Source organism: Poecile atricapillus, chromosome 11, assembly GCF_030490865.1.
Source record: "Poecile atricapillus isolate bPoeAtr1 chromosome 11, bPoeAtr1.hap1, whole genome shotgun sequence".
NCBI classification, from domain to species: Eukaryota; Metazoa; Chordata; class Aves; order Passeriformes; family Paridae; genus Poecile; species Poecile atricapillus.
The window spans coordinates 3,034,963-3,053,039 of record NC_081259.1 but is presented as its reverse complement, the minus strand read 5'-3'; the positions used below and the strand labels follow the sequence as shown (position 1 = coordinate 3,053,039).

General features: G+C 45.5%; 1 protein-coding gene across 1 annotated transcript in view; it reads left to right on the top strand.

Moving 5' to 3' along the window:
• The window catches only part of LRRK1 (leucine rich repeat kinase 1), a 73,463-nt gene that overhangs the window by 30,167 nt on the left and 25,219 nt on the right, over positions 1 to 18,077 (top strand). Inside the window, exons 10-20 of the mRNA XM_058847114.1 lie at positions 161 to 298; positions 3,893 to 4,005; positions 5,108 to 5,184; positions 8,457 to 8,586; positions 9,120 to 9,232; positions 10,053 to 10,267; positions 12,228 to 12,392; positions 14,300 to 14,472; positions 16,418 to 16,538; positions 16,779 to 16,938; positions 17,545 to 17,821. Of these exons, the coding sequence (XP_058703097.1) occupies positions 161 to 298; positions 3,893 to 4,005; positions 5,108 to 5,184; positions 8,457 to 8,586; positions 9,120 to 9,232; positions 10,053 to 10,267; positions 12,228 to 12,392; positions 14,300 to 14,472; positions 16,418 to 16,538; positions 16,779 to 16,938; positions 17,545 to 17,821 (1,682 nt within the window). The remainder of the gene's footprint in view (positions 1 to 160; positions 299 to 3,892; positions 4,006 to 5,107; positions 5,185 to 8,456; positions 8,587 to 9,119; positions 9,233 to 10,052; positions 10,268 to 12,227; positions 12,393 to 14,299; positions 14,473 to 16,417; positions 16,539 to 16,778; positions 16,939 to 17,544; positions 17,822 to 18,077) is intronic.

Genomic DNA, 18,077 nt, shown 5'->3' with positions numbered 1-18,077 from the left:
CAAGCCCTATGTGCCTGCATGCCCAATAATTTATCAAGATATCTAAAGAGGCCATCTAGAATTAATTTATTAAAGCTTTTGACATGTGACAGCTGATCTACCACGTTATTTAAAGGCATGATTGCTACTCTGTAAGTGTGGGGCTTTTTGTGTTTTCCAGAAATGTTGTAAAGCATCTAGAAATGCACTGGAATTCCTACCTGATGCATTGACTGTGTTCTGGAAAAATCACCTGAGAGAGGTGGATTTTTCTGAGAATTCACTGAAAGAAGTTCCAACAGGACTCTTCCAGCTTGAAGTAAGTGTCATTTCTTCATAGTTCTCACATTATTTTTCCTGATACTGACTCAGACCTCAGACTGGCTGCCTGGTTGAGGTAGGAGCCCACATGCTCCTATTGCATTTGCACAGAGCCCCTGAGCTTGTCACCCCCTGAATCACCACATTCAGGCCCTCATCCAGTGAGATATATCTAGTTTCTGACACAGGTCTTGTGAGAACTCTCTGGATGTTTGTGGTTTGCAGAATTTGGGAGTGCAGTTTGGAAGACAAGCCCTACATTGTAGCTCCAAGCTCCAGCCATTGAAATATTGATGTACTCATGTACACTCACAAATAGTTGTGCTTTTTCTTGAAAAATGTGTTGTGTAATTAGGAATTAGGCTTTCTGTGCTGAAAATAGCATGTTTTTGTATACCCTAAACATTCTATTCTGCTTGGGACCTCTATAATCTTAAAGGCTGTAGATTAAATGATTCTTTTCTGTGGACACCAAAGATCCATGGGTTTATGTCAGAATTCTTCAGAATTTCTGCTTTCACACGGTGTTGTTGATAAACCAAGCAGAACTTGGGGTTTCCTCCAAGCTTCCCTGCAAGATTGTGAAAATCAGGGTTGTGGAGAGAGAAACACAGGCCCAGAAGTGCCATGCTTTTCCCTGCTGGCCTCTGTGGGAAGGATGCAGAAGTGATGGTTCATATCCATGTCCAGTCCTGATCTCAGGATCTGCTGCAAAGATCTGCTGTAACAAGAGGGTTGAATTCCCTCAACTCTTTCCAGCTTTCCCTGCACATTTGGCTTCGCTCTCTGGTGGCTGTTTCTTTCCAGTTGGCTTTTCCCCTGAAATGAAACAAATCCTATGGACTATTGTCTCCAAAACTTGGTTTTTCTGACTGCATTGAGAACCATCCCAGGGGGTGGGAGCCACCATGGCAGATATTAAACACTAGATGGTGCTTCCAGGGCACAATTCTTGGGTGCTGATGCTCAGAGGGTGCTGAGGGGTGCAAAGACACCCGTACAGGAGAGACTTCAGTGCAATCAATCTTTGCTAATGTTTTCAAAGTTAGTAAGCCTTGGCTGCCCTAAACAGTGTCTTTTCTTATCCATATCTCTTCAGCATTTTATTCATAAAAGAAATAAATATCAAGTATTTTCAGTGCCCTGAGGGCCAGAGTGTGGTGAGCAAATAGAAGTTAAAACCCCATGCCAGGAGGTGCCCTGGCTTGGGCTACTCCTTAGCTGTAGAGTTTGTGTGGGTGAACAAGGCTGTGCTCATGCTCCAGGCCTCTTCAGAAGGAGATGTGGAAGGGGGGGAGAAATGGGAAGTGAAGTGTTCCTACAGAAAACTTATTATTTTTATGTAGAACAGCAGTGAACTGTATTCTCCCTGGGAAAAGCAGACAGGAGTTCTGTGACTTGAAAGCATGTCATGGGACAGTCATTTGTCACTGTAGCTGCAGTGTAGTTTATCACTGGCCTTTGCATGGTTTGCAGATGAATCTCAAGACTGGGACTAGCTCAGTCCTTAATACCATATGTGCTCCAGAAATGTGGTGCTAAGAGAAACAGAAATCTCCTCAGCTTTCTTGGCTGCTGCCTTCTAAAGGAACCAACCAAGCCATGTCTTAGTTCTCTAGGCTGGTTTGCTTCTCCCTAGTTTGCTTCTCCTGCAGACGCCTGACCCCCTCTGAGTGGAATAATTCAGGTAAGACTCTGGTCAACTTTTCCACATCATGACCTGACCAAGACACCTTAACCTGGATGCTGCAGATTCACTCAGGTGTCATCTCACACCCTTCTGCATGCTGTGGCAGCGCTTTTGGAGGTGTTTGTCTGCCACTGCCATTGTGTCCCTTTTGGAGGCCCCCATTCTCACACTGAAAGGCAGTAAAAACGGAGAAATTAGAGAGAAGAGGCAATTTAAAAGGACTAGAGATCTCCAGAGTTTGTCATGAAGAACCACAGCCGGCTGACAATCACTAATTTTCCACCCATGCACAGATCCACTGGAGAGAAGCTCTTCAGGCTCTCAGCACCCGGGGGAGTGGCCTTGGTCAGTGTCTGGGGGGACACAGACACAGTGACTGAGAAAGAACACCCCAGTTAGACCCCACAGAACACAGATTGTGCTAATTCTGGGACATGCAGCCTCCCTCTCCTCCCACCCCTGCCCAGGGGGAGAAGTCTGAGGCATTGTACTTGCTCAGCCCCATGCTGACACTTGGAGAGAGCCCCACACCCGGAGCCAAGGGCGGGCTGAGCCCTCCTTCCAGGGGAATTGGAAAAGGCAATTTGTAAAGCATTCTAAAAGCATAGGCTGTCAGGATTCAGTTTTCAATTTTCCCTTTCCTTCAGTGGCTCACTGTGTCTGCAGTTTTGTATTCCCTTCACCTTCCCCAAATCCCAGCAAAGCCCAATCCTGCCCCTCTCCATCACTAGAGGGAGCATTTTGCACAATAATTCCCATTCCAGCCACTGCTGGTTGTCCATCGCTTATGTCACATGGACACCTCATATTTTTCCAATCTAAAAAAAGGGGAGGAGGGCCAACAAACTGGCTTAGTGAGACACTGTTAATTCTGCTCGATGAAAAGGGGCATAAACCTTTTATATTAACGTGGAGCACATAAAACATTTAACACACTTGACGCTGACATCTCTGCTGGTAAAACATGATTTCCGTGGGGTATAATTCATTAATATTGCTGTATTTCTGGCAGGAGATAATTCAGCTGACATTCTGCTTTATCTCAGTTTTTCATGGTAGGGGGACTTGCTGGATAAACCTGGTTGGAAACTCTACAGACAACAGTTTTTCAGTGGAAAATTGGATTTTCAGCCAAATGAAAATGATCGTTTGAGCCTCAGCATTATTAAGGGCAGATGGAAGAGCATAAACTTCACAAATCTGAATGGGAACTGCAATTTTTTTTTGTATTTCAGTTAAATTCAAAGGAGATCTTATGTTTAGCTTGGTATTTCCAGCTGAGTCCTGTCTGTGTGGTGTTAACTGTATGGTATCAATCAGCTTCATTTGTTTTGAAAATTCATGTCTCTGCTGAGAGGAGGAAAAATAGGAGCTGTGTAACTTGTATAAATCTTGGAAAGTGACTATAAATCCTTTCCATTTTAATAGAGATGACTTTAAAAAGCAGTCAGAACTTTTCCCTGTGTGAAGTGGTTCATGTTTTGCAGCTGGATTTTGTGCAGGTACCTCAGGTGTAAGCCCACTCTGACACCAGCTTGTACAGACACACACATTTATTACATATATATGTAATCCATACGTGGCATCCTGTGTTGGTAAATCAGACTGTTCTTTTCCATTTGGAAAGGTTTCCTCACTAAAAAGTGAGATGTCCTCTTGCATGGGCTGTTTCCAAGTGCATCTGTCAGCAAGTGGAGCAATAATCTCCCTGGAGTGAGTGGTGCTGCTCCGTGCAGAACTTGCTGGGGACAGGGAGGAAATGTTTGCATGCTGGGCAGCACGGACAGGATGTTCTGATGAATAAGATGTACTTTCTTCGCATTTCTGTTACTTAATAGCCATGCTTAAAAAGCTCTTTCTGTGTGTTTGGTGCTCTCTAACTCCAGGCTATTCCTCTCCTAGGCTTTGGTGTCCCTGAAGCTGCTGGGAAATCAGTTAGTTACGTTGCCTTCTCAGGATAAGTGGAATTGCAAACAACTTAAGTCGCTGGATCTTTCAAAAAACCAGCTTGGGAAGTAAGTGTTTCTTTCAAGTTTTGGCTAAGAAAACAAAAGCTGAAGAAATAACAGCAAACCCAATCCCTCGTGTAACACAAAGAGTGTCAGGAGAATTAATTACCTGCTTAGAAGGCATTGATACCCACATAGCATGTCCCCAAGTATATTGTGTGTCTGTGGCAGTGATGAATTATCCTTGGCTGATTCTTTGGGCATTTAGAGCACTGTATCATTTATTAAGTGGATAGATTATTGATAATGGCAGTTTAATTTCTGAGCATGTAGGAATTTCTTCAGCCCAGTGTGTGGTTCATCACTACAAATACAAGTTTGTGGAGAGCATATCTTAACCATAAACCATCTGGCTGGACTGCAGTTATTAGTTAGTGTGGGAGTATTGTTTTGGAAAAAATGAAAAGTCTTTGTTTTTTAAATGGAAGTGTAACCAGCTGCAAGTTCATAGAGATTTCCAACCTAAAGGATTTTGTGATTCTAATACTGATGTTAAAAAGACAGTCCAATAAGAGTGATGTTCATCTGTTTAGAAATTCCAATAGGGATGTTTAACATAGAGAGTCAAAGGTCCTTTATCATCTCCAAAATTGCACTGAATTGTGTCATGCTGATATCTTCTCATTTGGGTGCCTGTCCAACACAGTTTTTGGAGTCCTTAGGAGTTTCTCTGTCAGTTGCAAAAGACAAATTACCACTTTTTGAATGTCCCAGTGCATTTCCAGAGTCATGATGGTGGGTCATCTTGTTTGAGAGTCTTTGGGGAGGGCAGGCAGAGGCAGCAGGTCGGTTCTCCAGCGCTTCTGGTGAAACTCCTTCAATTTGCTGTTTGACAACCACTTAACCCTGACACCCATAAAGCTGGGGGTCAAGTGCTCCTGCCCTGGGAGCTGGGAGCTGCCTTGAGGAGCTCTGTTGATTTGCCAGGAGAAAACCACTGGGCTGACAAGTGTTGGTGGAGTCTGACTGCACAGCGGGTTCCAATCCCACCTCTCCAGAGCAGGTGGGATCCTGTGAGAGATGTGAGCGGGGTCAGGCTCTTCCCCGTGTATCTCAGCACCTTTCCAAGATATTTTCCCCACAAGTCCCTGTTTTGTTTGGCCCACAGGAGCGATGAGGGATTTAAAACGAAGAGGATCCCCTTTTTCACCACGAAGAACAGGGTGCGTGGTGGCCCCGAGGCAGGTAAGGCACAGCGAGTGCTGGCAATGCCAGGTGAGCTGGGAAACAGCAGGAATCTGCAGTTTGGCTGGAGGGAAAGCAGGGTAAATTCCTCTGCAATTTAAAGTGCAACTGCATTTCATTAAGAGGAAATATGTTCAGATAAAATGTCTCTAAAGAAGTGATGCAGCTGGTTGGTACCACCAACAAAGATGGTGTGAAATGTGTTTCTTTTGCTCTTTCATGAAGATCATGCCTTTTAGCCAAAGTACTAAGTGGTATGTTGAAGTGAAATTAACCCATAATTTCCCCTGTGATTCTTAAAATTGTTTATGTCCCTGACTTTGTAAATGGCACATCTTTCCCTGCCTGTGATTTGCACCCTCAGTTTGGGGCAGAGCTGATGAAATGCATGTGAAATCCCAGAGAGAACAAAGGGATATCTGAAGATATTGCACTGCTTCCTGCTCTCTGTGGGATTCATCTGCATTTCTTTTGTTTGTTGTTTTATTTTAAAGCACTTGGGGAGTTTTCTCATTCTGGCTGCCTGCAGAATGCCTGGCTCTAAACATTCCTTGCCAGTCACAGAGTGGGATAAGAGCCGGCGTCGTCCTGACGCACATCCGAGCAGCCTTCAACTGCTCGTGGGAGGAAGAGGCCCTTCTGCAGCAATCCTTCCCTCAGTTCCCCTGAAAATGGTGCCTGAGGTGAAATTGCTAAATGTACCATGTACAGCCCTAGCTGTAGGTTAGGGCTGGAGATCTTCACCTCCAGTTGGCTGCTCTGAGAGGCAGAGGCTCTACCTGGACCTCCGGGCAAGGCAGATCCTGCCTTGTTTTCCTGTCTGCGGAAGCAAAGGCTGCTGTGCTGAGTAAGGTGTGTGTGCCCCCTGAGGGGGAGAAGAAATTTGTCTGTGCTGCTTCCCAAGCAGCAAATGGAAATAGAAATGCTGTGGCATTGTTGGAATACGGAGGAACTGGAAAAGGAGTCTGAACGTTGTGAATCTGTGGAGTCTGACATATCCTCAGAGCCTCGCTGTAAAGTGCGACAGCAGCATTTCCCAAAGGGGAGAGAAGGGAAGGAGCAGCAGGCAAAGGCAGCTAAAACCAGCTCTAAAAGGCAATTGCCACCCTAATGGAAATCTCTACATGCTGCAAACCCAGCATAACCCCCTGCAGAAAGCAGGAGATGATGGGTTCTGCATCAGTAACATTTGAACAGCAGTGGCACATCACACCCTGCTGCAACCTGGAGCTGCCTCAGGTGGCCCCAGGCAGCAGCAGGGCACAGAGGAGCCCACCTGGCTGGTGCCATGGGTGAGCAGCCACAGAGACAGAGCAAAGCCAGCTCATCCTTTTCTCTCTGTTCCTCTGCCAAGTATAGCTTGGTGAGAAGAGAGGATGTGGCCAAGAATTTAAACATCAAGAGAAAACAGAAGCTGGAGTACATCAACTGCTTGCAGAAGTCTCCTAGTGAGGTGGGGGTGGACAGGTTTTCATATGATTTACCAACAAAGCTGTTTACTTAAGTCTAGATTATTTAAAGAGAATAATTTATGGATGCTCACTATACTTGATTGATAAGTCTCAGAATAACTTCTTGCACATGCATGTGTGCTGTTGGTAGCGTTTATTCATCCAAAAATACATTTTCAAGATGGGATTTGTTTTAATTTTTCTACAGTTCTTTAAAAGAAAATTTGAGCTGAAGCCAGAGAAATCATAAATAACTCATGAATAAATAATTACAATTCATAAACACCTCGAGCTTGCTTCCAATATAGTACACTTCTTTCCACCTGGGACTCTTTGGTGAATTCAGAGTATTGCTGCTATTTTAGGAGTTTGCTCCTACGTGTCCAAGAGGGACTAAATCTGTCTGTGCCTAGGTACCTACTGAAGAGCAACAATGCAAAGTTTAAGTCCAGTGATGAGCCAGAAAGGAAAGTGAGTTGCATCCATGAATAAGCCTGCTGTTCTCCTAAAATAATCCCAAGGATGATTTTATAATTTGAAAACTCAAAGGCGGATTGTGATACTTCCCACACCAGACAGTCCTGTCATGTATATGAAACACCCCTGCAGACAGTGGGACTCTATCTTTCTCCTTTTCTGATCGCAGATCAGGCTGGAAGTGTTGTTAATATTAGAACTGAGGAGTTTTCTCCTGAGAAAACCTCTTCCATTTTCTTTTCCCCCTCTTTTTGGCTAAGTCTAATTACAGTTCCTCACGTCTTCTCTGTAAAGGAAGAAGGTCTTGGTGGAAGTGTCTCGTCCCTCAGGAATGGAAAGTCTTGCATCTCAGGGAGTTGCTGACCATGGAGGCAGCAGATGGTGCTGGTTGTACTTTCCTAATCAGACCCCAAACCTGCCTGATTTTCCTTCATTTCAGGATGCCCTTTGGTAGATAAATGTGACACCCTCAGTACAGCAACACAATCCATGTCAGCTTTTTCTGCCACTATCCCAGGAGCCATTTCTGGAGTGAAATGATGCTTTTTGGAACTTGCAGAGCTTCCCTTTGTTTGAACCTCTCCAGGAGCAGCAACTCAGCCATGCAGTTGATGCTCTTACTGCTTGGATTGTTCCCAAAATACACAAGATACTCCTGGGGCATGGAAAAGTTCCCTGAGTCCTTCTATCTAAAACACAGCAGAGGAGCAAACACCAGCATGTTTTAGAGACAGCATAGGTCAGTCTGTCAGCTGCAGTTTGGGTTTTCTGTTGTTCTGTTGTTACTGATTTTGATCCACCATAAATTACTGTGGGATGCAATGTGGGGGCCTGAACATAAATTTTGACTGGTTTCTGGCTTTTCTCAGGTAATACAGAAAAAAAAAAACACATTGAGAGCCAGCTGTGCCCTGGGTGTGCCCTTTCAGGGCCATGTTAAGAGCCAGTTGTGCCCATGGGTTGCTCTCTCAGTGCCAGCTTTTAGGCTGCAATAGGGGCAGTTCACAAGATATTACCATGTATTCAGCAGCAGGAGATAAGGTGCCACTCCTCCCCTGAGCTGTTTTGGCAGGCTTGGAGTTCCTCCCTCAGCACCCCATAAATCCTGGACACTGTCACCTTCCAACACACTGTGACTTTAGGATGCTGAGATGTGAACATTGATTTCTGATTGTCACTGAAGGTTATTTGCTTTTCTGCTCTTGTTTGGTGGTGGCCCTTGCCAGTGGACATGACCTCATGTCCTGCACACAAAGTTCAGGTGAAGCTCTTGGTTCAGAGCCTTGATGTCTGTTTTGTTGTTTGTTTTTTTAAAGGTGCAGTTTGTTTCCTGTCTCGTTCCAGGTCCTTTTTTGGAGTTCCCAGCATTTCTGAGCGATTCTCTGGAGGTTCTTTATCTGAACGACAATCAGCTGGACTCTGTCCCACAGTCCGTTTGCCTCCTGAAAGGTTTAACAGAGCTTTATTTAGGAAAGTAAGTCCATGTCCTGGCAAAGCTTTGCAGTGTTATTTCCGTGTTGTTTTAGTGACCAGTCTTCTGTGGAGCCCCACCCCAGATGTCCAGTGGTTTTGAAGTCAGAAAGCTGGAAATAGTCAGCCCCTTGTTAGAGCTGTGCCCATGGTTTGCTTTAGATAAGGAGGAGGCTGGTCTTTTGATTAGGGAAGATGATCTAATGCTTTGAACACAGGCCTGGGAATCTAATGTGCCTCTAGTTCATTCTGACTTTTTGCTGTCAGTTTCTGTAGTGTTACATTCAATAACTCATCATTTTTGCCTTTATTTCCTCAACTATCCAGCAAAGATGATTACATTTGTCTGCCTCAGAGGATAAATTGAGGTTATACATCACTTTTAGGATGGAAATTGCTATTAAAGTGCTGAGTAGTCTTATTAAAATGTTAATGGAAGATTTCTACAAGGATAGAATAGCGTAATCTGAGAGTCCGTGAGAGCAGCTACTTACACACAAAGCCTGGTTGTTGGTAGATTTATTTGTTTTTGTACAGTAACCCTGGTATCCGAGAGCTTCCTCCAGAACTTGGACAGCTGGCTAATCTCTGGCAGCTGGATATCGAGGAACTAAATATCAGTAACGTTCCTGCAGAGATCAGAAAAGAGGGTAAGGCTGATGCTGTGTATTCTTTATTAAATTGACTCAACATGCAATAAAATCTTTTCTTTTTAATGGTTAAGAACAGGAATGCCTGAGCCCTTGTTGGGGTTAACTGGAATTGCACAGGGAAACCTCCTACTCATAGTTACAAATTTGATAATCAGTGCTAAGGTCTGGCTGTAATGATCAATTTAAGACAGATCACAATTCAAAATGATGACTGATAAATCAGTATTTCATTTGCAGTATGCATAAATTCTGTAGCTTGCTTCCTGAATGTGGATATTTTAGGATATTTAGATGGTCTCTCTAAAGACTCAAGTGTTTAGGATCAGCAGTCACAGTCCCATTGAAGTGAGCTGCTAGGTTTTTGGATCAATTACAATGCTGTCTTCTTTTTTATTATTTTTTTTGGGCATTTTAATCAGAAAATCCAGTGGGAACAAAGTTATTAGGAATTAATCCTGCTCCAGCAATATACTGTTGAAGCCTCAATCTAACTTTAACTGGAAACACAAAAGTAGAGGGAAAAACTGAGTATTTTCCAATACTAAATTAGTATTTTATGTTTCCTTTCAGCTTCTGAAGCGTAGGAGCCCCAGCATTTGTTTCTCCTTACAGTGCTCCATTGTGGAGCCTCCGAGCAGTGACCTTTTCCTGGGGTCTCTGTCTCAGGTTTGTCCGCTGGAGGTTTCTTTGTTTGTTCTCAGCCCACAGCGAGCCTGCAGGGGAAGCATGAATGCAGCTGAAGTGTGCAGCAGTGGGGTGTGTGCTGTCCCCAGGAGTGTTTGTGGCCGCGGTCCCCAGCCCCTTCTCTCCCGCACAGGCCCCAAGACGGTGCTGGCGTATTTACGAGCGCAGCTGCGGCGGGCAGAGAAGTGCAAGCTGATGAAGATGATCGTCATCGGCCCCCCCCGGCAGGGCAAGTCCACGCTGGTGGAGATCCTGCAGACAGGGAAGGTGCCCCAGATGATGCACAGCGATGCCACCATCCGCACAACAAAGTGGGAGCTGCCCAAGCCCGTGGGGCACAAGGCAAAGGTGAAAAGCGGTCGGAGATCTGCAGGCCCGGTGGGATGTGGGAGCCCTGCAGGGTCCATTGGGGCTGGAATTGTCCTTTGACGAAGAGCAGTTTCCATTACCTCATGAGTGACGTGGTTTTAGAGCCACTGCAATTCTGTTTCATTTCTGGTTGGTACCAGAGGGCAGTTCTGTTTTCCTGACTAACTGTATTCTAAAGAGAGCTGTGTGAAACTGGCTCTCCCATCTTGAGTGGACACTAATTATGAGAGAGTGCTTTAAATCAGCTTCTCTGCAGCAGATTGTCCTTCCATTTGGGACATTGGTACCTAAAGCTGGACTTCCTTGATATCAGAACTGTCCTAGGTGGGGAATGTAGGTGGAAGTTGTGATCCAGGGATGTCTAAGGCATATCTTAAACACCCAGATCTCAGATGGCTCATTCATGGAGTGTGTCATATTGAACTCATTTGGAGAGCGCTGATTTAATCTAAGCATTTGTAGGTGGCCCTGTCCACTGCCTGCAGAGTAGCCCATGGATTAGAGGATGCAGAATTGGTGCTGAGGTCTTGTCAGAGGTGAAGGGGTGCAAACACATCGCTCCCCTTTCCCAGATGAGAGCTCTGACCACCAGACTGTTTTGGAAAGGGGAAAGGAGCCTGCTGAGTTCAGCTGTTCCACAGCAAAGAGTGCCAGGCCAGAGACAGAAAGAAAAGAGCAGCACAGGCTGACTCCTTGAAGGGTAGACTTTGGTGGGAAAAGGGATTTGTGCATTTTGTGTTGAAGAGCAATTGAATAAAATAAAAGTGTAGACAGCACCAGAGAGCTGGAGTGGGATCAAGACACTGAACGGGCTTTTATCCCTATCTCTGAGTCTGTCTGTCCACACACACACTCACAGCTGAAGGTCTTTTGGATGAACAAAGCAGTCCTTGTGCTGGTTAGGGCTTGGCTTCAACAATATGGAAGTTCTTCCAGCTGTTTTTGGGAGACTTCACACGGATTGCGCAGAATCAGAGCCCTGCTGGATACTGAGCTCCTGGCTGAACTCTCATAGGGTAACTTCCACGTGGGATCAGTCAGTCCCTGGCCCCAGCCCCCTAAACAGGGCCCACTGGGTGTTATGTGATACTCTGAGGATGGTGGTTGGAGGAAGTTTTGGTTTTGTGTTCAGTCTCAGGGTTTTTGACTCTCCAGGGCCAAGAGATTTAGGGACAGAGCTTCCCAGGTGTGCAGGTACTTCCTGCTGCAACTGGGAGCCTGAATGCCATTGAAGCAGAGACCCATGGTCCCTCCTGGTGCTTGTCATGGGGCTGCACAGAGAAATGGATGCAGGAATACTGGGAAGAGAGCCAGAGCTGGAGAGGCCTCCATTTAAGCAGTCCCCCAGAAATCAGCGAGTCTGATTCACAGCAACTGTGATTCTGGCCCATCTCTGGCGTGGCACAGACGTCAGAAGCCTGGGAGCAACGTGTAGGAGGTGTTTATGGAAGGCCTGAGAAGCTTCCCATCTCCTGAGCATCTCCCTTCTGCTTGGCTCAGCTCAGTCTGAGCTCAGTGGAAGTGATTTCAGCAGGGGTTTCCTGTTCCCCACAGCAGTGGCAGATAAGCAGCTTCAATGGTCTTGTCGAGTGTGGCACAGGCAAGGATGGAACAGTTTCTATTACAGATGCAGTGAAATGCAGGGCTCAGAATGAGACCCTTGTTTGTACTGGAGAATCCACAGCATTAACTGGAGTTTTACCAGCATCAAGGGCACCTCTATCATTTTAGCAGCAAGTAATTAGTCTTGATTTCCTGTGGGGAAGTGGTAGCCATGCTTAACAATTGCTTGTTGATTTATCTTTCCTGGAGGCACAATTAGGACATTGAACCCCTTCTTGTGTCATACATTATGCAGGCGTAGGTTTATACTTCAGCTATTATCTCCCAGTGATTTACTGCCACGGTTTGATTTGAACACTTCTCTTTGTCTAAGTAGGTTGATTCAGTGGAGTTCAATGTCTGGGATATCGGAGGCCCAGCGAGCATGTCTACAGTCAATCAGTGTTTCTTCACAGACAAAGCATTGTACATAGTGGTCTGGAACTTGGCACTGGGGGAAGAAGCTGTGGCAAACTTACAGTTCTGGCTGCTGAACATTGAGGTAAGAAGTCACTGGTGGGCTCTGGGATATCTATTTATCAAGTAGCAGCTCAGCAGGCAGATATGTGATATTGCAGATTCTTTTTGCTCTGCTTTTAAAAGCTCCCCAAGCTATGAATTTTGCACAGCATTTGGAATTCATTTTCCATTACGCTGTAGGCGTATCGCTATATTTAATGGTTTAAATTTATCATTTGCTTTGTTCTCCCTCACACACAGCAGAGAACGAAACAAAAGCTGATTTATAAACCCTTGCTAAGTAAGGCTGAACGTACTTATTTTGGAATTAGTGTTTGACCACACTGTGCTCCAAGGGGGATTTGAAGCATTTTCTTTCTTGTGTGGGTTAGACACACGTTAGTCTTGAGGTAATATTTTTAACACTTTAGATTCAGGTAAGCTAGAGTATTTCCAAAACAGCTCTCATTTAGACTCAGAGCTGCAGTGAATTCATTGCTGTGGATTGATTTTTGTAACACCATGTTCATAAGTGTTTGTAGCTCTTTATGATTTGATAATTATTTTAACATTAAATGCACAAAAAGGGATGCCTCTCAAAAAACAAACATCTTGTAATTATCAAAATATTAATGGTCAGCAGCAATCAAAAACCCAAACTAGGTGACAAAGCTGAAAGAAAAATTATTATATTTCAAAAATGTATGATGAGTCCTTAATACATCCCAGCAAGCACATAGAAACATCAGGAAAAATGCAGAGAAATACGATCATGATGGTTAAAAGGAGGGAAAAATGAAGAGGGCTGTATGTAGACATGGTGGGGAAAGAGGAAAACCACAACAGTCTTTGTTCATGATCCTTTACAACAGAGAAAACAAGTGAAATTGTGGCTTTGAAGCAAACAGTGGGAAGTATCTTAAACACACTGGATGGCTAACTTGTGGAATTTACTGGAAACACAGTGTGCTGGGAGTACCAGAAATTGGAAAGACAAACTGGTGAATGAAAACTCTATCAAGTGTTGTTAATTCTGAGATACTCCCTTGTGCTGAGGAAGTCAGTGAGCTGCAGGCTGCTGAGGACTGGGAGATCACACTGGGGAACATCTCTCCACCCTACCCTGTGTCTGTGCTCTCTGTGAGCTCCAGGCAGCAGCACACTGGGCCAGGGGGCCCTTTGGTGTGGCTTGGTGCAGCCACCACTCCTGGGCTTGTTTGGTGTCACTCAGATTGGGAGATTTCAGTGGGCATCATAGGAGGGAAATGGATTGCCTGCAAAGAAGGAAATCTTTCTGCCTCTGAATATTCTTCTGTGGTCTAAGTCATTTGGATGGGCAAATGATCCCTGCTTAAGCCTGTGCAATCCCATTGTGTTTGGCAGCATTTTCCCTGAGATCTGGATACATTCCAGGGTTGTAAAACAGTTATGGAAGGGTTGGAAGAAACCACAAGATCACCTAATCCATTTCCTAGCTCTGATTCAGGATTAAGTAGATTGAGACTTTTCTAGAAGTTTATCTCATCTCTCCATGTACCTCCAGTGAAAAAGTTTGTGTGACTTCCACAGGTATCTATTCCACACCGTAACTAGCCTTTTTCAGGATGTCACATCTTCTGGCTGCAGGTTAAGTTAACTTTTTCTGGGCAGACATGGTTCCCTTCATTTCACTAACTCACAGCAACTCCCTTTATGTTAAACCCTGATGTCAAAACCCAAAGTGACAGTTTCCTGCTCTGCAGTAGTAGTACATGATTAAGCCATGCTCTGCAGAACTTCTGTAATACCAAGATCACTTGTAGCTGTTGTCAAGCTGCCACGACAGGTTGCCTTTATTTTATAAATATATTTTATTAATGTGTGTGACTCCCTCCTCTTAAATATTATACTTTTCACCTCTCCTCAATGATGTAATCTGGATGAGATCACTGTCAGTGTTTTCTCTTGCAGGCCAAGGCTCCGAACTCAGTGGTGTTGGTGGTAGGAACACACCTTGATTTGATTGAAACAAAATTCCGTGTGGAGAGGATAGCAACCCTGAGGGCATATGTCCTGGCTCTGTGTCGGTCTCCCTCTGGATCCAGAGCAACTGGCTTCCCAGATATCACCTTCAAGCACCTGCAGTAAGTACTTGTGCCTTTGTGAAGTTCAGTCACTCACACTTTATTTTATGACACTTTTAACAATTTTGAGATACTTCATCTCCTTGGCAACGGAACCAATTTAGAGACTCGTCAGCATTGCATTTCATCTATTTTTGACTGAGATAATGTATTATAATGAGAGAGAAGGTCAGTGTTGCTCAGGGGGGCTGATGATGAGTCTGAGAGCTGGAAGCTCCAAAGTCATGACCTTGACCAGCCTGTTTACTGCTCCCCCTTCACTCAGGTTTCTCACTCTTTAATGGTGACACATTAGTCACAAGGGGAGAAGGTGCAGATTGCCTAATTAATGCTGTGAGAGCGTGACTGTCACAGGGTGGGTGCCAGGGGCTTTGCTGAGGGGAGGCTGTGGGTGGTACCTGACGTGGGAACACGGTGGCTCACACGTCAGCTGGGCAAGGAAGGGTCAGTCCCCTGAGCCCCTGGCAGTCCAAACCTGTGCCATCCATCTCCAGGTGTCACAACAGAGGGCTGGGGCTGCCTGGGAGATGAATGTCACTCAGGCCATGCAGTCTGACACTGCTCCAAGAGAATGCCCTTGGGAAGAGGAGGCTCCTCCAGCTGGGAATGAAGTGTGTCTATGAGCCAGGGGGTGAACATGGATGCAGCAGGCTGGCACCAGACAACGTGAAAATGCCTCTGCCTGGGGCAAGAGCAGGTGGCAGCTGGCAAGTGAGGAAGGGCACTGTGATGTCCCCAGCACTTCCCATCTGCTGCCTGGCAAAGGCATCAGCCGACCTCCCACACACTGCTCTGCAGGCACTGTCAGGCATCCCAGGCTGTGTCAGGCATGCCAGCCAGCTCTTCCCCATTAGAAGGAGCACCAGGGACCCACTGGGAGGCTCAAGGTTTTCTCCTTCACCCTGAGAAGGAGAAAACTTGCCTCTTTTCCCATCACCTCAGAGCATCACAATACCTTCTTTCTCAAGGGGACTTTCTTTCACCCTGACATGTTCATTCTGAACATTTCTCTTCACTTTCCTTTCCCCTTGCATTTCTTCCCAGCCTGATTTCATACCTCCTTCCTCCTGTGCCTCTCCACACCCCATCATCCACATATCATGAAATATGCCTGGTATTAAGCTCTGGGGCTGGAGGAGTGTGAGGAGTGTGAAATCCTTGTGTGGGTGACCCTGGTTCTTCCATCAGTGGTCAGGGTCATCCAGCATCCCAGTGAGTTGCATACTTCCCAGTGCCAAAGAGGGCTGAGGGTTACGATAAAGCATATTTCATTAGAGAAGGATTTTCTGTCTGCCATGGGAACATGTGTAGGATCAGTTAGAAAGACCCTTTGTTGGGGAAAGTGGAATAGAAATGTTCTTATCCAGCCCACGGAAAGATTAAAAGTAGTAGGAGTTGAAGAGAGCAGGTTTTTAGTTGTTAAAGAGATAATGAAGGCCAGCTTTTAGGATCTAAGCATCAATTCCCAGATTGCAGGATCTAGCTGATCAAGGACCGGAATGAGGGTGGGAAAAGGTGTCTGGTAGTCATCATCCTGCCTCTTTGATCTGGGGTAGGGAGGACTGGACTAATCTCCAGAGGCTGCTGGGGCACAGAATTTTCCTCCTTCCTGCAGCCCTTTCCAGGATGTGTGTGGCTCTGGAGGGACAGGGGCATGACTTTGGTCAGGCTGCCAGGGAAGTCCCCAGACATCACAGTGCACAGGGACAGCAATGCAGCGAGTGGAGCAGGCAGAGCAGAGGTTGGACTAAAACAGATGTGGCCTAATACATCTTTTCCAGGCGACTCTGTGTTTTCTCCAAAGTATTCTAAAAATACTGACAGCCTTCCTCACATTCAGCTGACACAGGAAATTTAAAGTCAGTGATAAGAGAAAGTGAGCCTGGAAAGGAAGCTGGTGTGCTGATAAGGTTTGATAACCTTCCCCCTTTCATGACTTTTGCAGTGAGCTCTCGTGTAAGACTCTGGAAGGCCTCGAGGGACTGCGGCAGCTGATTTTTCATGTCACTTGCAACATGAAGGATGTTGGCAGCTCAATTTGCTCCCAGAAACTTGCAGGGAGATTGGTGAGAACTGGGTTGTCTTGGTGATCCTTACCAAAGCAGGGCGTTTGGGGGGCTTGGAGATGAGCTTTAGGAGTTATTGCTGGAGTAAGGAGTTGATGCAGGAGCCATGTGAATATTTAAAATGGCAATCTGGCTTTGGGAAAAGACAGCACTGAAAGATCCCTGTGAAAGGAAGATGGCAGCCAATTCATCCCTTGCTGGCTTATACTGATCCTGCTGGTTTTCTCACGTGGCTTGCAGATACCAAGGAGTTACCTCAGCCTTCAAGAAGCTGTCCTTGCAGAACAGCGTAGAAGAAGTCAAAATGATGATGTGCAATATTTAACAGACAGACAAATAGAGCTGATGATCGAGCAAACACCTGGAAATGACATCAAAGACTATGAAGACTTGCAAACTGGTAGGTCAGAGCAGACCGGTAATTTCTTGGAAATTAATATGTATGTCCTATTGAAATATTCCACAAACAGTAAATACAAATTACACCAGTGCAGAGGTCAGTTTGGAAATTGGGAAGATATAAAATTAGTAGTGGGACTTTGGGGACAGTACCAGGAAGTTTCTGAGGTGGTCTGAGGTTGCTGATTTCATTCTTTTTCTTTTTTTTTAACAAGCTGTGTCTCATTTCTAATCTGTGTAGAGTGAGGGTTGCCATAGTTTCAAGTCTGGCTTCTTTGTAGGGCCCCAATCTTGTGATCTTTACGGAGGCCTTGCTCTGCAGGAGGCAGGGAGAGCCCTTCCCTGTGAAGGATGGCAGGAGGAGGGTGAAGGGGAGGTGTCATGGGGACAGAAATACTGGCTGTGAAGAAGTGAGATGTGGGTTTTACAAGTGGAGTGTCAGATAGCAGCACTCCTCAGATAGATGTTACTCTCTTGGCTTGGCTGTGTGCTGGCTGTATCTGGAATGCATAAAACTGCACAAACTGTCTCCCAGTATTACTCTTCTGCACCGTGGTTTCCTAATGCTGGTCTGTTGCTAATCCCCAATTCTTTACTTTTTTTGCAGCCATTAATTTTCTCATAGAAACAGGGACACTGCTGCACTTCCCAGACACGAGCCACGGCCTGAGGAACCTCTACTTCCTTGACCCCGTCTGGCTCTCGGAGTGTCTACAGAGGATTTTCAACATCAAGAGCTCCAAGTCTGTAGCTAAGAATGGAGTCATCAGAGCAGAGGACCTCAGGATGCTGCTAGTTGGGACAGGTTTCACTGAGCAGACTGAAGAGCAGTACTTCCAGTTCTTGGCCAAGTTTGAAATCGCTCTGCCTGTGGCCAATAACAGGTATGTTGATAATTAGAGAGGTTTAGTCAGGCTGGAGAAAAATGGCCATTTAGTCAGTGGATATTAACAGGCTTTGCCACTGTAAGTGGTTGTCTTGACAGGGTTCTTGTGTTGAGAAAATATCTGAGAGCATTCAGCAGTGTCATGGAAGGCACCCATCCCTTTGGGCCGTATTTCCTGGACTGAGCATCCCCTGGGCCAAACCAGCCCGTGTGAAATCTTTCCCAGAGCAATCTTTGTCCACTGGATGCATTGA